This window comes from Melanostigma gelatinosum (genome assembly GCF_949748355.1).
Source record: "Melanostigma gelatinosum genome assembly, chromosome: 20".
NCBI lineage: Eukaryota > Metazoa > Chordata > Actinopteri > Perciformes > Zoarcidae > Melanostigma > Melanostigma gelatinosum.
Window position 1 is genome coordinate 6,727,110 of NC_136653.1, and position 23,589 is coordinate 6,750,698.

The 23,589-nt window shown below is 42.3% G+C and overlaps 2 protein-coding genes across 3 annotated transcripts; both read left to right on the forward strand.

The window, feature by feature from the left end:
• The first annotated feature begins 7,834 nt into the window (after window positions 1–7,834).
• On the forward strand, window positions 7,835–12,327 carry LOC306793880 (uncharacterized protein). 2 transcript variants are annotated; one of them, XM_079291676.1, is made up of 5 exons: window positions 7,835–7,901; window positions 8,029–8,165; window positions 8,259–8,479; window positions 9,161–9,273; window positions 12,090–12,327. In XM_079291676.1, the coding sequence occupies exons 3-5, from the start codon at window positions 8,372–8,374 to the stop codon at window positions 12,133–12,135; spliced, it is 267 nt and encodes an 88-aa protein (XP_079147802.1). In that variant the 5' UTR covers window positions 7,835–7,901; window positions 8,029–8,165; window positions 8,259–8,371; the 3' UTR covers window positions 12,136–12,327. The 2 variants fall into 2 exon arrangements, with proteins under 2 accessions (XP_079147802.1, XP_079147801.1); XM_079291675.1 differs by lacking the exon at window positions 12,090–12,327 and adding an exon at window positions 11,086–11,219.
• Window positions 12,328–15,324: 2,997 nt separating this feature from the next.
• On the forward strand, window positions 15,325–18,320 carry LOC306794225 (DNA-dependent protein kinase catalytic subunit-like). The gene is made up of 10 exons (XM_079292215.1): window positions 15,325–15,600; window positions 16,547–16,623; window positions 16,707–16,811; window positions 17,063–17,137; window positions 17,335–17,443; window positions 17,567–17,679; window positions 17,795–17,892; window positions 17,995–18,050; window positions 18,156–18,186; window positions 18,270–18,320. Exons 1-7 carry the CDS (start codon window positions 15,438–15,440, stop codon window positions 17,876–17,878), a joined length of 726 nt encoding a protein of 241 aa, XP_079148341.1. The 5' UTR covers window positions 15,325–15,437; the 3' UTR covers window positions 17,879–17,892; window positions 17,995–18,050; window positions 18,156–18,186; window positions 18,270–18,320.
• The last annotated feature ends 5,269 nt before the right edge of the window (window positions 18,321–23,589 follow it).

Genomic DNA, 23,589 nt, shown 5'->3' on the forward strand with positions numbered 1-23,589 from the left:
CAACCAGCATCTGCGCAGCTAGCAGAAGTCGAAGCGCTCATACAAGCCTTAAAATAGCAGAAGGAAAATCAGTAAAAACATCTTCACAGATTCTGCTTACGCACATGGAGCAGCTCACGTTGATGGGCCCATGTGGCGAAGAAGAGGATTCACGACATCAATGGACGCACCCATCAAACACAAGAAGGAAATCATGGCACTGGTGGAAGCTATGAGCCTACCAAGAAGAGTGGCAATCATGAAATGCAAAGGACATGATGGTAAAGCAAGGAACAGAATAAGTGCGAGAAACGACATGGCAGATGAAGCTGCTAAAGAAGAAGGAGGATACAGACCAAAACAGATGGTTCTGAAAACACCCACACAAGAGCCAGAAATCACTGAAGAAACACTGATTGACATACAGAAGAAGGCTGGACCATACGAATGGTCCGTATGGCAAGGGAAAGGAGCAACAAAAGGAGAAAGTGGACTTTGGAGATCCCATGATGGAAGAGTGGTAGCACCGGCAGAATTGTGTGTCTCACTGATACCAGAGGCACATGGACCAACACATGAAGGAAAGAAAGGAACATTACAAAGGATGCAAGCACTGTGGTGGCACCCACACATGGAAAGTATGGTGTCCCTCTTCTGCGACGAATGCACCACCTGTGGGGATCACAATGTGAAGAAACCGTACAAAACACCTATGGGCTCTTATCCTGTACCATCAGCCTGCTTCCAGGACATCAGCATAGACTTCACTGACATGGGACATGAAAACAGAGTACAAGGAAAAAGGTACATCTTGGTAATGGTGGACAGATTCTCAAAGTGGGTGGAGGCAATCCCAACTAAAAGAGAAGACGCACAGACAGTAATAAAGTGGCTGCAAACACAACTGATACCTCGCTATGGTGTTCCTAGATGCATAAGGTCCGATAATGGTTCACATTTCAGTAATAAGCATTTGCAGGAAGTGGAAGCCAGACTAGGAATCAGACATAGGTATGGATCAGTGTATCATCCATAGTCACAAGGACTGGTAGAGAGGGCAAATCAGACGCTAAAATCGAAAATAGCGAAGACATGTGTAGCATCAAAGCTGACATGGGTTGAAGCTTTACCACTAGCTCTAATGGCAATGAGGAGCGCACAAGGAAATGAGACGCATCTTTCACCACATGAGTTAATGACAGGGAGGCAAATGCCTGGTCCTCCAAGAGACGGTAGTCATATTCCTGCCCTAGATGTGCAGCAAGTTGAAATGAAGGCATATATGACTGCATTAATCATTCTCACGGAGGCTCTCTCCAAACAGGTCCAGCGAACCAGTGCAGCTGACCAGGAAGAGGTAAAAAATCTCATCCGAGTGTGTGACTGGGTCAGGGTCAAAGTTCATAAGAGAAAGTGGACTGACCCCAGGTGGACAGGGCCTTACGAAGTGAAGGAGGTTACTTCACACTCGGTCCAAGTCATAGGTAAAGCAGGAGCACCTTGGCACCACCTGTCACACTGTGCCCCAGCACCTGAGCCGTCCAGACCTCTAGCAGAGGTCCGAGGTGATCTGACGCAAAATGCAGGGTAATTTGTTTTGTAATTTGTAATTTGACTTTTCAGCAACCACCAACAGGTGATCCAATTAGCTACAGGACATGGAAACGACAATGTTTGGTTAAATTAGATTGTTGATAATGCTATAAGAAACAAAATGAGTGGCTGTGTAGCTTGTGCTGCAGCAAGACCAGCTATGTTCACCGAACCAGCACCACTATATCCTGAATCTGACCCAACAGGATACGCGTGCATGACAAATATGACTAAAATGGCTACTCCACCAAATTGCACGACTCTGGCATCCATATTTCCACCAATTGACAACCAAACTGCAGTAGGTTATTTCAAAGCTTACAAAGGACTAGGATCCAGATATGTCTGTTACCATTTCACCAACGATAGAGCTCAAACCAACCTAGGCAGAGTGCCAGAAGACTGGTGCAATATGACACGACCAGGCTCAGCGATAGGTTCTTGGGCTAGGGGAGGACTATTCTACTACTGTGGGGGTCTGCGCTTATTCTCTAACATACCAGCATCTACAATGGGAGTGTGTGCTATGGTGAGGCTAGCAATGCCACTTACCTTAGTGGGAGACAAAATACTACAGGAGCAAAACAAAGTACAAAACCTGACCCAACGCAGACGCAGACATATCTTAGCAAAAAGAGCAGCTGGAACTGAGTTCAGTCTGGACAAAGGTCCAACCTACATAGATGCAATCGGAGTGCCCAGAGGAGTGCCTAATGAATACAAATTGGTAAACCAAATTGCAGCAGGTTTTGAGAGTATCGTGAGTATAATTCCATGGATAACAGTGAATAAAAATGTTGATCGTATCAATTATGTGCATTACAATGTTCTTCGTTTGGCTAATCATACTAGGGATGCAATAGAGGGTCTGGCTGAGCAGCTGGCCCCAACTTCTTTGATTGCTGTGCAAAACAGAATGGCTTTGGACATGTTGCTTGCTGAAAAAGGGGGTGTTTGCTCAATGTTTGGAGACCTGTGTTGCACTATCATCCCCAACAACACTGCGCCGGACGGTTCAGTCACAAAAGCACTGAATAGTCTGAAGGCACTGTCAAAAGAAATGCAGGAAGCATCAGGTGTAAACAATCCATTTGGAGATTGGCTGGAAAACATGTTTGGAAAATGGAAGCACCTGATCTTGTCAATAGCAGTGTCAGCGGGAGTGTTCGTTGCAATACTGGTCTCATGTGGATGTTGTATAATACCCTGTATTCGTTCTTTGGTTGGCCGTCTTATCACCACTGCCCTCTCCAAGGAACCACCACCACCCCCTCCTTATGGAGCTTACCCAGTATGGGAAGAGCAGACCAGCCTGGTAGGGTCAGGTGAGGCAGAGCCAGACACAAGCGTGTGAACAGGGTAGGAAGGTTAAGAAAGTGACGTCCTCCAGACGTCAAGAGAGGGATTTGTTGATAAAATTAGCTTATATGCAGCTTTAATTAGCAGCTAGCTTATATACAGCTTAATCAGCCACTAGCTTATATACAGTTTAATTAATCACTAGCATATTTGTAGTTTTAATAACCATTAGCTTATGCAGCTCTATTAACCACTCATACAATGCACACAGTACACGCTAGGGCCAGGGAGAAGCAGGAGGGAGATTACTGATTTAACTGCGCCACAAGGAACAGGCCGCCATCTTTAGAGAGATAAGGAAGGAACAATAGACAGTGAGATACAGGGACAACGCCCCAGCAGAGCACACTTTTCCCAGGTCCTCTCGCCTCAAAATCTCACACACACTGACAGAAGAAACGCCTTCTGGGAGGGGCCAATGTGAACGGACGTTCAGGCCTCCACCCAGGTGTCATACACGTACAAACGTGCCACGCCTGCATCTTTGAATTCGACCAATGGGCTTCCATAAGAAGTGACTATATGAATTATCATGCTGCTGTGTTCAGGCGTTCTTATGGCAGATCTCAAATGCGAGTGAAGCCTTATTAACCCATGCATGTTTGATTGCTGGGCTGAATAACTGTTGATAAATAAACCTATTGCTTTTGATACAACTATACGCCTCTTGAGAGCTTCTGTTTCATTCTTAAATCCGCTCTAAGTGTGAAAGATAGCTTTATTTTCACAACACTCACTAACCTTACACTGTCAATGTATGTTCGTTTAAATGTCTGTATTTTGCTGTGTTATTATTGACAATATGTCAAATTGTTATCGTTTGTTGTTCAATACATTTAAAAAAAAATAAACCATCGACCAAACAGCCGTGTCACCTTTCCCAAAACTTGTGACAACCCACACGTTATATGGGTTGCCATCATTCTAAACAGTACAATGCATATCATCCATATTTATAATTTGCATTCCTTTAGTCTGCAGCGTGAAAGTGTTTATCGTTGCCATGGCCAACAGGTATCAACTGAAGTTAGCCCGCAATTAGCTTGTTGACAAAAACGAGTGGCCATACCATGATAATTCGGCCTTTTTTTAAGAAACTAATTCCAACTACCAACAGTCATGCCTTCAATGACCTTAATGTATTGTCATATAATGTCAAATAACGACAAATAAAGGCTAAACTACGGCGGAATCCGCTCCGAAACACTGGCAGCTGCCACAAGATGCTAGTGGCACCAGTCGCAAACAGTGAAAACTGTCGCGAAAAGTAGTGGCAGGTACCACACAACGGTGTTAACTGTCGCAACAACTTGTTGCATACTGTATATATATCTATATACTGCGTATATATATCCAAGTCAATAGGTTATATGGATTGCTATCACTCTAAACAGTACAATGCATATCCATCAATATTTATAATTTGCATTCCTTTAGTCTGCAGCGTGAAAGTGTTTATCGTTGCCATGGGTAACAGGTTTCAACTGAAGTTAGCCCGCAATTAGCTTGTTGACAAAAACGAGTGGCCATACCATGATAATTCCGCCTTTTTTTAATAAACTACTTACAACTACCAACAATCATGCCTTCAATGACCTTAATGTATTGTCATATAATGTCAAATAACGACAAATAAAGGCTAAACTATGGCGGAATCCGCTCCGAAACACTGGCAGCTGCCACAAGATGCTAGTGGCAGCTGCCACATACAGTGGCAGCTGCCACATACAGTGGCAGCTGCCACATACAGTGGCAGCTGCCACATACAGTGGCAATCACTTCCTGTTGCAGGCTCAGCTGCCACGGAAAGTCGTGGCAGCTGAGCTTGCAACAGGAAGTGCCTGTACTAGCTGCCGCTGCCACGATTTGAGCCAGCTCCTACTGTGAATTTACCGTGAATTTCAGGATATAATTAATAAATTTCTTAGGGGCAGTTTTGCCCTTTGCCCTCGTGTATTTCCAACACTGATGTAAACATATATGTATCTGTGAATGAAATAAAATAAAGTTATTGATAAATACATTGTTTTAATTACTAGAACTAGAACTGATTGAAAATTAGTTATTTAACATAGTAACTGATTTAATAATTAATTTAGAAAAACAATATTATGAGAAAGAACTATGAAAGGACGCGGCCGACGTAGAGCGTGAAGGCGGGGCCTCCGAAGGATGTAGCCCCTGAATTGGGACACAGCTTGTCTCACCCCTAAACTTTTATAGCTGTGGAAAACCAACTGACAAATCACGACATGGTCAAATGTGGATATGTGAAACACCAGGAAAGGAAGCCAACTCCAAAGCGGATGATACACGGATTACATCCGTCTCACCTGACGCTGTTTGGAGAGCGCTGCCTTCTCGGAATGGAGGGGCTAGTGCAGCGGCCGATGGGCCATCGCTAGTTTTCCCAGACAGGGTTTTACGGTTGCCTGCAGGCCGAGCCGCAGCATGCCCTGGAGGGACTACCAGCGCTGGAGCCGAGCCTGGAAGCTAAACTGACGGCCGGGAGCACCGCGGGTTTGTCGGAGGCTTCGTGCGTTTCGACATCGAGAAATGAGGCGGACACTACACTGACTGAGCCACAGAGTGTTCCGACCACTAATGACATCTGTTCAGGCAATACTACAAATTATTAGTTCGTTCATTTAAACTTTGCACTACTGTTTAGTGTATTTAATATTATTATATTTTATTGTATGTATTATGCATTTTTGATTGCTTACTTTTATCATAAATTCTGCTTTAGCGAACAAATCTCAGCTTTTGGGATTAATAAAGTATCTATCTGTCTTAATTCACCTTTCAGATGAAATGTTCCCTTTGTTTTTGTTTCTTTTCAGACATCATTTATAGCCGCACCGCTCCACAACCCGGAACTACATCTTACCAGTGTACGTGGGACACGTTTAAAATATGTTTTACTGTATGAAGAGGAGCAGCGACTCCGAGACGTGTTGTGAAAAAAAATGTTGTAGTTGTCTTTCACACTTAGAGCAGGTTTAAGAATGAAACAGAAGCTCTCAGAGGCGTATATTTAAATCAAAAGCAATAGGTTTATTTATCGAACAAAGTTATTCAGCCCAGCTATCAAAAACAAGCTTGGGTGCTAATGGATGAACTTCGCAGAGATTCACCATGAGACACACTTCAACACTTCAGCATGATCCTTAATATATGGGGTCCGCCCCCTTGATACATTAGTCAAAGTCAAAGATGCAAACGTATCACGTTTAAGCCGTGTATTACGCTTGGTTGGAAGCCGTGAATGTCCATTCACCTTTGGCCCCTCCCAATAGGCGTTGGTTTCCGTCAGTGTGAGTGAGATGTTGTCGACTGCGGGGGGGTGACTGGTTTAATACAGCCCGAGGCTGCTGGGCCTACTCTTGTGACGCAGTTAAGCCAGTGATCTGCCAGTAATCTTCCACTGCTGCTCTCTCGCCCTACTGTCCCATATGAGCACTGCCTGAGTCACTATTAAAGCTAAGACTATTTAAGCTGCTATAAGCTACTGGTTATTAGAACTGCAAATAAGCTAGTGTTTAATTAAGCTGCATATAAACTAGTTGCTAATTAAAGCTATTCTATCCCTACTAATTGCAAACAGTAGAAGGTGTAACCTATTACACCTTAAAAGGAATATTTTCTCAACAGACGCTCAACATGTCTAAAGCCGAGATTCTGAGAGGAATAGTTACCGAGAAACTCACCATGTCCGCGCAGGAGATCTTGGCGGTGGTGGAGAGGACCGTGGCCGGCTACGAGGAGGAGGCGTCGGGCTTCAGGCGGGAGATCGACCGGCAGAAGAAGCAGCTGGCGGTCCTCCTGCAGCCTCGTGTCTCTCTGGAGAGGAGAGGTCTGTGGCGGAACTCCGTTCATCATTTCACTTTGTTTGCTTCCTGACGAAGCTGCAGACTTCAGAGTACATCAAATAAAACGCGTACACACTTTGTGATGATGTGGTTCACAACTCGGAACACATACAGTTGAACAAAGTAAGCCCGTTTTCCACGAATCAATGTGCTAATACGGTGAAATATCTTTGCGGGACCGTCGTGTGTGTCTCACTCTCTTTTACTTCCGGTTGGAAACACGAAGCTCTGTTTCCGGATGAGGAAGGTCACGAGGTGGTTGTTCTGAGTGAGTGAGGAAGGGGAGGTCACGGCAGTCACGTGAGTTACTTTATAAGTATTAGTGAAACTATGAAAATATAAATAATATATCATGTTCCTTCAGAATCAGAATCAGCTTTATTGGCCATGTATGTGTGCGCATACATGGAATTTGACTCCGGTTACACATTACTCTCATCGTACATACACACATATGAAATATATACAATAAACAAGAGAAATGTAAGAAAAACAAGGACATTTAACAGCTATATACAATATAAGTACAACTATATCCACCACAAAAAGTGTATGTATACATATACAAAATACAGGAGTATTTTTTATATTGTTCATATATATTTATTGTTCATGAGAGTGACGGCCAGTGGAAAGAAGCTGTTCCTGTGTCTGGTGGACTTGACGTACAGAGCCCAGTGATGCAGGAAGTATTCAGGTCCTTTACTGCAGTAAATGTACAAATAACACACTATAAAGTAGAAGTACTAGTACTACACTGTACAAATATTCTGTCACAGTAGAACTACTAATACCACACATTTAAGGTACTCTGTTGCAGTGAAAGTTCAAAAACCACACTTTAAAAGTACTCTCTCACAGTAAAAGTACTTTGTCACAGTATAAGTACTCGGACCCTCACTTAAAATGTACAGTAGAAGCGTTTTGAAACAGTGAAAGGGGTTGAAGTGTCTGTGATGAACTGAACTGGGAGTGGTGGTCTGAACTGGTCCAGCTGTGGAGGACACTGGGAGTCTGGGCCTCCTGTGGTTCGATAAGGAAGACGACCTCCAGACGGAGACGAGAAGACCTAAAGGACCCGGACTACCAAACCACTCAGTATGTAGCATGCTAGTTAGCTTAGCATGCTAGTTAGCCTAGCACCATATTACTATTTCAGTAAGCTTAGCATGCTAGTTTTAATGTATATTGAAATAAGTTCACAGTCTTTTATTTTGTTGTTCAGCCGAAGGTTAATTTTCCCCAGAGGCCGGTCTGACAGGAGAAAGCCCGGCAGACCTCGGCGCACTGACACATAGATCCAGCTGGTCCTGAGGGTCTGCGTCCTGGAGGACTCTTGGACCGTCGTGCTCTCGAACACCGGTTCGCTTCAAAAAGACAGCAGAGCGTCTTATTTTTTACAGCCGTGGTGATAAAAGTTAAAAATGTGTTTTTATATCTTCTTCGGTTTTTAAGAAGTTCCGGTTCAGGAGGTAAGGTGTCCTCGAGGACTCCAGGAGGAGGACTTCCTGGACCTGCTGAGGTCCACGTTCCCTCGGCTGGCAGATTAGAGACCATTTGACGTCTTCATGTCGGACCAGACGAAGACGTTCCAGCCTCTGAGGGTGGAGACGCTCACGCCTGAGGAGATCTGCAGGAGCATCCGGCTCTCCGGGGGAGGAAACTCTGCCCTGAAGGTGAGTCACGAGTCAGCTGGTTTACGAAAACATATATAGATTTAGCTGTAATTAAATCACAATAAGCAGATCAAAAAGATGCAGAAATAACAACATAATGATGTTGATTTGTTAAAAGTCTGAATTGATGTTTTGAAGCGTCTGTACGCAACACGACAAGCAAACAACTTTTAAACTGGTTGTTTTCTGAATGGAGTTAGTTTGATCCGTGCTATGCTTAGGTAACATTGTAGCAGCTCCAACAACACTCAAAATAACTTAATCTAGACATAAATACATCAGCGATGGTATTGTTTAACACACATAAATGTTACAGTTAATACACATACATATACACAGTTTCCTCTTGTCTGTGTACTACTATGGGGTAGAAAATTGTCTCTCTAGCTGACGGTGGAACATTGAGATAAAAACTGAAATGTTGATCTAATGTGCACTTTTTAATTCAATGTAATTTAATGGACATTCAGTTGAAATTTAATTTAATCGACCTTAAATGGAAATTAAATGAGACCAGTGGGTCTGTGGGACCACAATAATCTTTTTTACTGTCATTTCCAATTCAAAAAAGTCAGAATGTCAAAGATGAGAACAGAGACTGTGATTTCAGGAAAAAAATAAATGAAGAGAAACTGGCCGATCGTTAAAATGTGAGATGTGAACTTTAAATTGTTGTTTCAGAGCGGAGAGGATCCTCAGAGCAGCAGTGAAGACCTTCATGGTCTGCAGAGACCTGCTGGGTCTCAGTCCTGCTCGGCCACGACGTCGGTTGATTACATGGGAACCTTCAGCAGGTAAATACAGAGAGACGAGACCTCAGGTGTCTGGTCACCGAGAGGAGAGACCTCAGGTGTCTGGTCACAGAGAGGAGAGACCTCAGGTGTCTGGTCACAGAGCAGGAAAACATATTTTATATGTTTATATGTAAGCAGATCTGAGTAAAGTAAATAAGTAAATAAGTAATCAAATAGTAAAATAATAATCATTAATGAATAATTTAAAACAATTTAATAAGAAATTAATAAATAAGTAGTAAGTAAATACAAAAATAAAATTTATGAATAAATAAAAAAAAGAATAATTATTATGAATAAATACATAAAAACTCTAGAATGAATACATCATTTCAAAAATGAATAAATCTAAAATAGAAAATAAATAAATGATAATTAATACTTTAATAATTAATATATAAAATATCTATCTTAAAATCTCCAAAATTAGTTTACAGGGCCAGGGGGAACAACATTCTTGCAAATTTATGATTTTATAATCTCAGAGAATTTTCAAGTTTTTTTTTCTGTAAATGTACAAATTAAATCTCAGAGAATATTTACTTTTTTCAATAAATATACATCTTTTATTTGAAGGTTTTTCTCATATTTCCCAGTCTCCGTAACTACTATTATTGTTTCCCTAAAATTCCCTGAACATGCCGTCGTCATCCCACAGAAAAAAAACAACTTGAATAAAAATCACTAAAATCAGAATAAGATATTTACTGGATCATTTATATAAAAGTCGGAATAAAAAGCTATTTAAAAGATATATTTTAAATGTACTCGGTCAAAAATAGTGTTCTACATTAACTAATAAGCCCTAGCCCTATTTTTAGGCCTATGCTCGAAAATTGCATACCCATACTAAAAAGACGTACATTTGTAACTACAAGATGTATTTTAATAATTTTGATGGTATAATACAGGTAATACTTGTGAGATGTGTTCAGATGTGTACATATTGTGTATGTTACTGGTTAATCGTGAATGAAATGGCACACAGCTCAAATTGAAAAGTTTCAGGTTTACCTGAAAAAAAAGCACTGAAAGCATGAATATCTTTTTTTAATGATGCAGGTGAAAGCTAAAAACTCCCAAAGCATAGCACAACATGTCAGAAGTCTCTCTGCAAATTATCTTGCTTTGATAAAGTGAAGCAAAAAAAATGAGGTTTTAGTATTGAGGTGTCACGGGAGGTCGAGATGATTTGTCATTTTGGAACCAGCTGTTCCATCTGTTCCATTGTACTTTTACATACTATAACTATATATTTCACTTGTTTTATCACTAATAGTATTCAATCTATCCAAATACAGCAGGCAAGTTTATTTGTGATAATAATGAACAAGGTAATTCAAAGTGCTTCACATAAAACCATTAAAAGCATCAAAACATAAGGCAAAAGAAAAGGAGATTTAAAAAAAAATTAAGAACATTCATTAAAACATTAAAAACAATGCAAGAAATAAAATGCAGTGGTAAAATGCAGAAATGCAGGAAATTGATTAATATATGAATTGAATGTGGTTCAATTAAAGGCAGCAGCAAACAGAAAAGTCTTCAATCTTGATTTAAATGAGCTGAGGGTCTCAGCAGACCTGCAGCTTTCTGGGACTTTGTTCCAGATATGTGGAGCAGAAAAACTGAACGCTGCTTCTCCATGTTTAGTTCTGACTCTGGGAACAGAAAGTAGACCGGTCCCAGACGACCTGAGGGGTCGGGATGGTTCATAAGGTAGCAGCAGATCAGAGATGTATTTTGGCCCTAAACCATTCAGTGCTTTGTAAACCAACAGCAGGATTTTAAAGTCAATTCTTTGTTGGACAGGAAGCCAGTGCAAAGACCTCAGAACTGGAGTGATGTGGTCCACCCTCCTGGTCTAGTGAGGACTCGAGCTGCAGCGTTCTGAATCAGCTGCAGCTTTCTGACGGACTTTTTACAGAGACCTGTAAACACACCGCTACAGTAGTCCAGTCTGCTGAAGATAAATGCGTGGACACGTTTTTCCAAATCCTGTTGAGACATAAGTCCTCTAATCCTTGATATATTCTTCAGGTGATAGTAGGCTGATTTTGTAATTGTCTTGATATGGCTGTTCAGGTTGAGGTCTGAATCCATAACTACACCTAGATTTCTGGCTTGGTTTGTGGGTTTTAACATCAGTGACTGAAGCTGAGTGGTGATTTTCAATTGTTCGTCCTTGGTACCGAAAACAATTACTTCTGTTTTATCTTTGTTTAATTGAAGAAAATTCTGGCACATCCAGTTGTTAATTTGTTCAATGCAGTTACCCAGCCCTTGTATGGGATTATAGTCCCCTGGTGCAAAACCTCTGAATCCTCTTGCAAAATGAAACTTTCGCCTCAAAACAGTTTTACCTGTGCTGAAAATCAAACACTGCTCTCAAATCATAAACAAAGTGATCAAAATAATATACACTATCAAGCAGTCAGTAAACAATACACCAATAAATAGAAAACACATTGTTCAAAACATATAGTTCTCAGGGAGAAGTAGATTTTTAATCTCAAAACAAAATTTCATATGAACGAAAACATGTTCTATGACAGTAGCTCAAAATTGATCAGAAATTACTACTGTGCTTTGCTCTTTGCAATTTATTTTGTTCTTCCTCCTCCTTGTACCCCTATTTTTACAGCACTGTACCCTGCATCTCACAAACGTGTCCTTTGTCTCTGTGATACTGTAATTCTTGTTCTTTGTTGATATGAACCTGCAGCCAGTCAAACTCTATTGAGCAGTCAGTGCTGTTACTGTAACAAATAGAAAGCACGATGTCCTCTCACATTGTTTCTTCTATCCATTCTCAGACTTTCTCCTTCCCACCTTCAACCACCTGTTGAACCACCTCTCTGAACTGGCTTATATTGGTTGTGTCACATCATTTGATACAAGTGAAATCAATTTTGAGTGATTGTGTTTAATCAATGACATGTGTTCTCTATTTGTATTTGATTGTTGCCACTTGTGTTTACCAGTATGGATGACATGTGCATTAGAGTGCAGAATGTGTTTTGAGACTGAGAATGTGTTTAGAGTTTTGCTGAAAAGTCTAAGTGAGATCTGAAAATTGTGTTTTACCATGTGAAACAGTTTAAGGTATTGACAACAGACTGCACAATTAGCTAAATGAGTTCAGGCAACTGAGAACTTTGTTCAGCCAATGGGTTTTAGTGTTTTAGCAATTGAGAAAAACTGTAAAATGATACTGGCTATTGTAACACTCCAAGGTAGGTATCGTTTGCTAGATGAATATGCTGAACTCTGGGATAACCATCTGATACAGATGGTTATACGCAGTGGCGCTGGTGCACATGTAGGTAGGGCTGTTTTCTATTTCCCTTTAATAACTTGAGGGTTACCGTAATAATTCCCTTTAACAGGAAACGATACAATCTAACTATATTCAGGTTACCTTTAATTCGAGTTTACAACAAACGCAACACACACAATTTGGAAAAATTAAATGAAAGAAAACCCCTCGTCGCTCCACGGCGCTAAATCTATTTGAGGACGCTGATTGGCAAAATTGGATTTCACTCATTTATATCTTTAATCAGCATTAAAGCATCATTGGCTAAACTGCTTCATAGACCCGCCTCTTTGGGGCAGATTGCATGCTGGGTGTGTGAGTGTGTGTGTGTGTAGGGGTGCTGCCAGGGGCGGACTGGCCATCGGGGATACCGGGGAAATCCCCGGTAGGCCAACGGGGTTTGGGCCGGTCCAATACCGGACCACCTCCATCATCAACCGGCCCTCGCTCTGAGATCGCCGACCCCGACTGTGTTCTATGCTTCACAGAACACGTTAAATTTACTCTAATACTTAACGCTCATAGTCACTGACGAAGATTTATACTACTCCTCGCGATCTGTATTCACACTCGTGGTTTCCATCTGCGAGCCGGCAGCACCCAGAGATGGACAGAATGTCAGAGAGAATGTCGGACAGAAAGTCAGAGAGACAGACAGAAAAATCACATAAACAGACCGTTACATTCCCCTTTTTGGCATCTAAGGGATGCGGGGAGTAACGGTGCTAATTTCCCGGGGACAGGGAGACTGAGCAATGATGAAAATCAACAAAATAGTATTTATTTAGAAGTAGCAGGATCTGGGAGTGTTAATCTTGCACAGTGTTGTTTTTACACTAGAAACAGCACACGGGTCAGAGCTGCTCTCATCAGCTGTGAAGCTGTTTCCATCCACACGTTGTCTCACTCACAGGTCTGCTGTCGTGTTTCACAATGTGTGTAATGTGTGTGATATTTCTCCTTTTGTCAACTGACTGACATGTTTGGATTTGTACCACCTTAACCTCGATGCACATTAAGAGTTTTGCTGCATGCAAGTCGATGATTGAAAGATCAATTTGAAAAGTCGTGGTTCACGTCCATTAAACGCTTTTTCTGCTGACATGTCAAAATGTCTGTTAAAAAGCACTACACTGACAAGTGATGGATAAATAAAATCGCATTTCTTCAGAATGTGGATACAGGAAGTGTTCACTTTATTAAAACATATGGGTCAATGTTGCAAATGTTACTCAATTGGACATTATTACCGTAATGTAACCAGTTGTTTTGTAACCAGGATGAAAACTCACCTCTTCAAGAAGGCCTACCCTTAGCCTTCCTCTAAGCACTTACTGAGCATCTATTGTATTCATACTAGCTTATTGCACTTATTCTATTCATATTAGTTTGTGGCACTTATTGCGTTTGTTTCTGGACTGTACGTTGGCTCTGGTTATGCTCTTAGATGCTTGTTTGAGGAAAGGACATGCACTTATTACTTCTGGTGTCTAGTTGTCTCGAAAACCGATGTTGAATACACTAATTGTAAGTCGCTTTGGATAAAAGCGTCTGCTAAATGACTGTAATGTAATGTAATGTAATAATGCACGGGGAAAGTCATGTCACAAGTAATGACACAATAATAGTTAAATAAGTGAACTTGGCCGCAAAGGATGCTCCTCTGAATGATAGTGTAAAGGGCTAGATTGTAGAGACGCAGTATTAAGGGTGCAGGTCTGCTGGGGGGGGGGGTCCTCTGGGAGGTGGGTACTGGGGGGAGGGGCGGGGGTACTGGGGCTGGTGTGGGGCTGCTGTGGACCTGGTAGCTCTGCTCAGACAAACAGCTGAAACAGAAACAGATAGATTAGTACAACAAACATGCTCTTCATATCAATGCAGTCATTGATAACGTTATTACGTATAAAGTTACAGAGACACACTGGAACTGACCTTCATTGACTTACATCAGCAGCATAGTTTTAGGAAAACGCAATCTTTCCTGCAATGAACTAAACGCCCCATTGGCGCACGATAGCAATTCATCTACCACATCGACAGTTTTACTTTGAAATATTCACCGGAAAACGTAGCACGATATTGTGTCTGTGGATACCATATATCCATGGATTGTTGATGGCTGAGAAACAAAGCATTAACAGATCATTAGTGTACACTGCCCCCCAGTAGTCATAGTGTTCAACTACAGCGTTGTTTGTCAAAAATTGTATTCTATTACATATTTTATTAATGCGGTATTATATGTTCTGTGACCCCTAAAAGGCAGGGACAATCCTTTCACTCATGTTAAATGAAGATTAAATTTTCTTGGAAGTTGTCGGCTCTTCTGTCTCCTTAGTGGCCTTTCCCCTTTGCAAAGACGCTCTCCAAAAGTGATTTACTAATTTTCGCTAATTTGCGGGCTTAATTTTTGAGGTCACGTGACCGAGACAAGCGTCTTGACATGTCAAGAGCCACAGACGGATGAAATTGCGAGAGAATCCGGTCATCTTTCAAAATAAAACTTCTTTCAGACGTTGATAATCAATAAAACGGAAATAATATAATATGTATTCTTTCTGTGCGGTACGGTACCGGTCCGCGGCCTGGTGGTTGGGGTCCACTGAACTAGAGGATACTTTATTTCACCAGAAGTTCACGGGACCTTCGCCATCGGAGCTTTTATTTTGAAACAGATGCATCCCATCCTGACTCTTCCTGATGTGCGTGACTGTTTGAAATGTAATGGCTCTTCCCTAGCATGTCTGCCAGAGTGTACTCTTTCTGACGACTTACTTTTGTACTTATGAGAGAAAGTAATGTGGCTGATGTGATGCTAATGTTAGCTTAGATCCGCGCTGCAGTTATGTCTTCCGAGAGGAACCCTGCTGGAGGCATTCAAGTGCTTCTTCTGAAACTTCACGAATCTCTCTCGGACGAAGACACCCGAGCTGCAGCTTTGAGATGTCACGATATCATCGGTGACTTGGGACAGGAGTGCATGCTAACAACAACCGAGAACGAACTTGGTAAGACCATAAAGTCCGTCAAATACTCCGCGCCAAACTCCAATAACAATCTGGCAGTTTAATGTTGACGATGCTTCTGCTGTGCATGAGCCTTAAACACTTTGTAGGGTGAGGTGGTGTGTGGATCTTTAGAAGCTACTTGTTGATTCGTAATGCATAAATTATTTCAATAATTGCGCATTTACTTTTGTTTTGTTTTGCTTGCCTGCATCACATCAGGCTCTTCCGCCAAAACTCTCTGCGGTGGGCGGTAACGCTCAGTCAGAATGCAATATAAATACCACGTGACAATAAGCCAAGCGTGGACGCTCCTAACGCTACTCCATTGGAAGTCTGTAATAGTACACGAGTGAAACAGTCTCCAAGCATAAAGTGTGGCAGCATTAAAATACTTAAGTGGATTTGCAACAACGGATTCAAAAGTCTGCACGCCACAGACTCCATGCATGACTCCTTTTCCTCAGGGGAACTCACCAGTTAGTTCTTACCTCATGCAAAACATAACATTATGACCATATTTTCATACTGCAGACTCTCTCTTTCTTGGCTCCACTCAGCATCCTGGCATCAGCTTCTGCGCTCAGTGAGAGCTACAGAGTCACTCCCTGTTTATCTAACATGTGTTCTCGCTTGCTCTCCACTTCACTTCAATTCAACTAAAGTGTTCTTCATGATATCTAGATTATTGTTTTAGGTCCTCAAACTGATCAAGTGTGAAGTAAAGTTATAGCACATTACTAACACAGTTGGTGTTTAGTTGTTGTTTGGAGGCAGAATAACACATTTGATGATTAGAGGCTTAATTAAAGATTGCACAGATGTATTCATGTATCAAAGTTCACAGTGCTCCTAAATGTGCAGAGTTTTGTGTTTGGTGACACACACACTGCGAAAACAAATATTAACATTTCCTTCTGATTCCGTCTTTGCATCTTTGGTCTTGAAGCTTTACAGACGTCCTTATTGTTCTCAAAAGACTGTGGACTGCTCAGCTTCCTCAGGAAGTCCCTGGCGTCAGATGAGGTAGGCATCTAGGAACATCGAGTGAACAATGACGTCGCTACACTGAAAAGTTCTCGTGTTGACAGAAAACATCTGTTTTCCAGTTCCGGGACACCCGAGTTGAGACCTTGGGTTTTTTGGAGAAGTTCTTGGACAGGGTCTCACCAAGAGTCAAAGGTTGGGAGAAGACTTACGCCACTGACATAAGAGTAAGTTCCCCCTTTAGAACCATGAAAAGGAACAATCTTTACACATAATGCTGCATCCGTGCACTCAAAGTAAATTCAGTGTCCGACTGAAACTGATACTGACGCAAAGTAGCCTCTATATATGTATTCTTCATACACCTCTCAGTATAACACAAGACAAGTGAAACGTACCACAAATAAAACTGACTTTTGTTTGTGTACATGTAATACCTCAAATGAATCATGTTGTTTTTCTCCATTTCTTTGTGCAGGACACATGCATGGCTGTGTATACAAAGGAAAAAGCAGCCAAGTGTAGGACTCTCGTGCTGGAGCTCCTTATCAAGGTTGGTTTCTCTTGGCCTCCTGGGTTCTTTGACATCAGCCGAGTGTGTTAGCTGTGCAACATGAACTGAGCGAAAGAAAAGATCCACTGTTGACAAAATTCCTTATTTATATGATCTTGCGAGAGTCTGTTTGACATATTTGTGAATATGGAATATATCTGCTGGCTGGACCTTGTTCTTGTTCTTACTCTCCTCAGGTTCTCCAAACAACAAAGGCTTCCAGTGTGGTGGCAGAGCTTCGAATCTGTGATATATTCAACAGATATTACGGCGAGCTCTGTCAGAGGAGCAAACTGCCAGATTCAGGTGAGTCTTCGTTTTACGGCCCGAAGCCAAAGTTTGGTTTAACGCTGGAATGGAGATGACCGGAATTCATGCAGGAGATGAAAATGTAAATTACGTGCATTTAAAAAAAATCTTTTGTTTTAGTCCTCGGCAAAATCTACGAGTTGCTGGGAGTTCTCGCAGAGGTTCACCCCAGCGAGATGGTCAACAACTCTGACAAACTCTACAGAGCCTATCTAGGAGAGCTCAAAGAACAGGTGTGTCAACAGGGGAGATGGCACCGAGTGTTTGGGCAGAACTGCTGTCCTCTGCACTTATTGTATTTTCAAACGTTCCCGTAATCAGTTGTGTCTGTCGATCTGTTCCTTTCAGATGACCTCTTCAACAAAGGAACCAAAACTTTTTGTTGTAGCTGGATGTTTGAGGAATCACCGCTCTTATGGTCAACTTCACTAAAACAATGGAGGAAGGTGGGACGCTATATCTATTTCTTTCACAATTTTCAACCAAACATGCCGTTTCTATGATTCGTGCGTGATGGTGCATGATTAGTGTGCGTCTCTGACTTGCAGACCCAGCGACGTCTAAGGACATTTTTCAGTACGCCCTGAAGGCCGTCAGCCCCCAGGTAAATATCCCCGTCTCTGCTGTCCAACTGTCGAAATATAACATCCCGATTGAAATTGACTGATATATTTTTAAAAAACGCTTGTTTTCTCATCTTTTGTTGTAGATGTCAATGACACGCTACGCAGTCACATTTGGTAAGGACTGTTATTTCCATAGCAACACGAAGACGAAACTCCCTGAAAACTCACGCGTCTGTGACTCTTTGTCTCTTGAACAGCCGGCCTCAGATTACTTGCCAGACATGCGTCCCAGTTCAGCAGCTGCCTCATGGACAACTACAGAGCTCTGTTCGATGTCATGTCCAGGCTCTGTGGACACATCAACGCTGAGATGAAGAAGACGAGTTACTACGCACTCGAGGCCTTCCTCAAACAGGTAAAAGCTCCGAGGCTTTTCCACACAGGCGAAGAAAACAAGTCGGGACGGGTTATCGGCACCATGATGAGAATAAAACCGCCTGTGATACACTCGTTGTCATTCCAACACATGTTTTTTTGTTATTTTAAGGTTGCAATGCTGGTGGCGGACAATATCGAGGAGCACAAAAGCAAGTTGAAGTTCTTCATGCAGAAGTTCTGCGGCATCATTAGAACCATGGACTCGACACATAAGGAGCTGTCCATTGCTATACGAGGATATGGATTCTTTGCCGCCGTACGTTTTATTTGCTTTCAATACAGCTGTAGAAACCAAAACATATTTGACAATAAACGTATGCACATGCGTTTCAGACGTGCGTGTTTGCTGCGTCAGAGTCATGATGCCTAAGGCAAGGCAAGTCAAGTTTATTTGTATAGCACATTTCAACAACAAGGTAATTCAAAGTGCTTCACATAAAACCATTAAAAGCATCAAAACATAAGGCAAAAGAAAAGGAGATTTTAAAACAATTAAGAACATTCATTAAAACATTAAAAAACAATGCAAGAAATAAAATGCAGTGGTAAAATGCAGAAATGCAGGAAATTGATTAATATATGAATTGAATGTGGTTCAATTAAAGGCAGCAGCAAACAGAAAAGTCTTCAATCTTGATTTAAATGAGCTGAGGGTCTCAGCAGACCTGCAGCTTTCTGGGACTTTGTTCCAGATATGTGGAGCAGAAAAACTGAACGCTGCTTCTCCATGTTTAGTTCTGACTCTGGGAACAGAAAGTAGACCGGTCCCAGACGACCTGAGGGGTCGGGATGGTTCATAAGGTAGCAGCAGATCAGAGATGTATTTTGGCCCTAAACCATTCAGTGCTTTGTAAACCAACAGCAGGATTTTAAAGTCAATTCTTTGTTGGACAGGAAGCCAGTGCAAAGACATCAGAACTGGAGTGATGTGATCCAGCGTAATACACACGCTTAGTAAAGAGTCAAAAACAAAAGCCAAACAATGTAACAAGCTCTGCACCAAAGACAAACTGGTTTAAAGAATCACAGGAATTACATTTCATAAGATTTCTAGGAAATACAAAAAGTTATGAGTCTGTCAAATAAAATGTTACAAAAGTTTCAGTAACACAAAGAAAAAACAAACATTGATGTAGTTTCTTTAAGGCTACATCCACACTACATTTGAAAACAGAGTTTTAAAACTAAAACGATCTCCGTCCACACGTTTCAGCACCGTTTTCGAAATCTCTGTCCATACGAACGACTGAAAATGAATATCACGTGACTCTTCACGTACACTGGGCATGCACGTGGGTGTCTATGTAAACAGGAAGTAGATTGGTTGCTTAGTTAAAACAAATATGACAGAGTAATGACTCGTCTTTAATCATGAAAGGTCGTGTTTGATACTTAAGATCTTCTCTAAAATCTTTCTCTATGAACTCAAACAGACACATTTCGTGGAAAGTTTTAGAAGTTTTATTTTCAGACTTAACGTTAGTTACAGCGCTGCAGGTCTTTCTCACACATCAAATTCACTTCAAAATCAACACTTACACATAATAGTTTACTAGCTTATGGATCCATAAATGTGGTCAACACTCGTTCCCTCTCGGTTTTGTTGTTGTCCGTAGATCTCACTCGTAGCTCTGCTGGTGGCTGAAGTATCTGTCCTGCTGGAGAGCAATGACTGCTTTTGTTCCTTTACATTGTATCTGCGGACTTCACAACAGCTGTGCAGAACAAAATAAGCATTAATAAGGACAGGAAAGTCCTCCGTTTTGTGTCCATCACCCTCCCTAAAGCCGCCAACTGTGGCTTCAGACGTCCGCTCTGTAGATCTTATAACGCCGCTGGACACGCTGCTCACTGATCGCTCCAATAGCAGCTGCTTCCTCCGTAATAATGCAGACTTTAACTGAACAGTTGCTAGTAAAGACAACAAGGTCAGTACCGCCTGTAATCAGTTGTCCATGTTAAATTAACCTGGTAGTCGATCGGTAATCAATGTTGTTTGACTTCCGGGAATCGGTCACGTGATAGGTGTGTGACGAATCAGGGAAGGACACGTCATGACTGTTAAGAACCAATCAAGTAGCGAACGTGGGTGTGGGCGTCATCGTTTCCAAACGTATCCGTTTCAGACCGTCCAAACGAATAAGCAATCCCGGCGTTTTCAAACTCCTCCGTTTTCGGTGCTTGAAAATGCCAGCGTAGTGTGGGCGCTCAGTGTAAACGTAGCAAAACATGTGGTTTCAAACGAAAACAGAGTAGTATGGACATGGCCTAATACAGAAGGTCTCCTATTCCACCTTGTTACAGCCAAATATGGCATTATAAATACCACTGTATTTCTTTCTTTGTACATTGGGTGGCGCTGTATTTCTGTCCTGGGCTCAGGTATATAGGTCCGGAAATTGCTGTGTTCGTCAGGTGTTTGACTCCGGAAGGGCAAACGGTTTTGACCGCAATACGTTACGCATTTACTGCGGTGTGGGAAAGAGTGGCTTCTGTGTGCATTGTTTCCACGACGAAAATAAATGAGCTACAGATCATACAGCAAAGGTCTCTGTGATCTGTCGAATGCACCACACCTCACAGGTAGTTTAGGCTGCCGCGAGCGCGTCAACCAGGCGACTCCGGAGGGAGCAGCACCTCAGGAGCTTACAGCCACACGACTGGGCTTCTTTAACATTCGTCAAAACCTGGCTCCCAAACGTTGGAACTTTGGGTGGAAAACATCGGCACGTTTGAGACGTAACGGAGGAGAATCCAGCGAGGAGGGCTGCGCGGAGCTGTTCGGGTCTCTGGCAAAGTTGGAGGACGGAGCTACGGGCTAATACTAACACGGCCGTGGAGCATCGGACCACCGGATCATCGCCCGGCGCCCAACGCACAGAGAGGTATGCGTAGCGCTACTCTGTATGGCCATTTACATTGTGTGCGCACATAACTGGGCATAAACCCAATGCATTGGTGGCCGAAGCGTGCGGACAAGAACAATAGACTTTGCATTTGACATGTGGACTATTTATCATGGAGAGCCGCGAGGCGGCGTTGGACGAAGCTACCAGGACTGGTGTGCTAACTGAGGGTAAACCCAGCACTATGTCTGGTGGTATGGAAACGCAAAAACGTGTAGTTAAGCTCACTGCAAAAGCGCTTGCTCGCAAATTAGAAACATTGCAAAATGGTAGAAAAGTTAAACGAAATAAAGCAACCGCGATAAGAAAATCAACACAATATTTACTGTCTGGGGATGATAAAACACAGGTATCAAATGTTCTTGGAGGATTGATTGAGGTGTGTGATGAAGCAAAATGCATGCATGAATCTCTGTTGGGTTTACTACCGTGTGACGAGAGGGAAAAACATGAAACATTGTTTAAAGCAAAAATGCTGTTTAATGATGAATGTATTGCTGCTACAAAACTGTGGGTTTCATCCAATGAAGGTGCTGTGTATGAAAATGTTGAGGACTGTATTGATCCAAATGACAGTGTATCTAATGCTGGTGGTAAACATTCAAGTCAAAGGAGTAATAAAAGTGGTAACTCCAGTACCACGTCCTCTGCACGGATAAAGGTGGAGGCACGTAGCGCCGCACTTATCACTCGCATATCAGCTTGAAAAGAAAGACATGCTTTGGAGGAGCAGGAGCAACAGCTCAGGAGGAAAAGAGAGCAGCTTGATTTGGAAGCCGAACTCGCTGCTTCCAATGCTATGTTGGCAGTATATCAGGCCTCTGATCTGAACAGTTCTCAAGGACCCTCAGATGGCATGGCTTCCTACTTCGAACGGGAAAAAAGGAATCTGTCAACTGCTTAAACCCTATGGCAAAGGAATACAAACCGGAGGCAAAATCAAAACCACAAAACGACTTGACAGAATGGCCATTGCCACCTGATAAACCACGATCAACGGATGTGCGACCAATGGAAACTGAGCAATGGGTTAAGGCTGCTTCGCAACCCCAATGAACAGCAGGCTCAGTTAAAGAAGGAAGACAGACATGCTGCAAACCACCATCAAGTCACTCTAAATCCATCTGAAGACATACTTGCCATCATGCACAGGCAAAATGACATAACAGCAGCTCTGGTGCACCAGCAGCATTCATCATCTCTGCCACCACGACAAATTCCTACATTTGAAGGGGACCCTCTCCAGTAGAGCCTTCATCAAAGCCTTTGAACAAGGAGTAGAGGAAAAAGCAGACAGAGCAGATTGTTTACACTATTTGGAACAATTTACAGGAGGACAGCCGAGAGAACTGGTGCGCAGCTGCCAGCATATGGCTCCGGAGCGTGGCTATGCAGTGGCTAAAGGACTTCTCCAGGAACACTTTGGAAATCAGTATAACATTGCAGCTGCATACATGGAAAAGGCTTTGGCATGGCAAACGATAAAATCTGAGGATGGCAAAGCACTTCAAGCCTATGCTTTATTCTTGCAGGCTGCTGCAACGTCATGGAGGAGCTCCAGTACATGCAGGAACTGGATATGCCTGTACACATGAGAGCCATTATATCGAAGTTACCATTCAAAATGAGGGATCAATGGAGGACTACAGCTCATGGCATTATAGAGACTGCTAACCACAGAGCTCACTTCATGGACCTGGTCACATTCATTGAGCGTCGTGTCAGAATTCTTTCTGACCCTCTGTTTGGTGACATACAGGACCCATCAACCAGTGTTACTGGGACAAGGACTTATGACAGGTTTAAATCCCAGCCCAGCAACAGAGTGAGGGGAAATGTTGTTGCCACTACAGTAACCTCTATGGACTGGCCTGAGGAAGCTATGGAACCAACATCAGATACAGGGAAGGCCGAAAAAACTGGATGCCTGTGCTGTGCCCATAATCACCCATTGGAGGAATGTAAACAGTTCAAAGGAATGTAGCACAATGAAAAACTTGACTTTCTTAGGGAACAGGGAGGTTGCTTTGCATGCTTGTGTGTTGGTCACATGAGCAGAGACTGCGAAAGCCGCTTGTCCTGCAAAGAATGTGGTAAAACTCATCCCACCGTGCTTCATATCAGAGGGCAAGTACCAGTCAACAAAACTCTCTTTGCTACAGGGAGTGTAAAATAATTTGTCTGCAATGCACTTGGTCATACCTTAACATTTTGGCTCCTTTGTTGTATTTTG

What these genes read in the sequence shown, in the direction of transcription:
- LOC306794225 (XM_079292215.1), top strand. Translation starts at nt 15,438, where the DNA reads ATGTCTTCCGAGAGGAACCCTGCTGGAGGCATTCAAGTGCTTCTTCTG. An exon ending in CTTACGCCACTGACATAAGA is followed by an intron (nt 16,812 to 17,062) that starts GTAAGTTCCCCC and finishes TTCTTTGTGCAG; the next exon opens with GACACATGCATGGCTGTGTA. An exon ending in GAGCAAACTGCCAGATTCAG is followed by an intron (nt 17,444 to 17,566) that starts GTGAGTCTTCGT and finishes CTTTTGTTTTAG; the next exon opens with TCCTCGGCAAAATCTACGAG.
- LOC306793880 (XM_079291675.1), top strand. Translation starts at nt 8,372, where the DNA reads ATGTCGGACCAGACGAAGACGTTCCAGCCTCTGAGGGTGGAGACGCTC. An exon ending in GAGGAAACTCTGCCCTGAAG is followed by an intron (nt 8,480 to 9,160) that starts GTGAGTCACGAG and finishes TTGTTGTTTCAG; the next exon opens with AGCGGAGAGGATCCTCAGAG. An exon ending in TACATGGGAACCTTCAGCAG is followed by an intron (nt 9,274 to 11,085) that starts GTAAATACAGAG and finishes TTTGTTGGACAG; the next exon opens with GAAGCCAGTGCAAAGACCTC.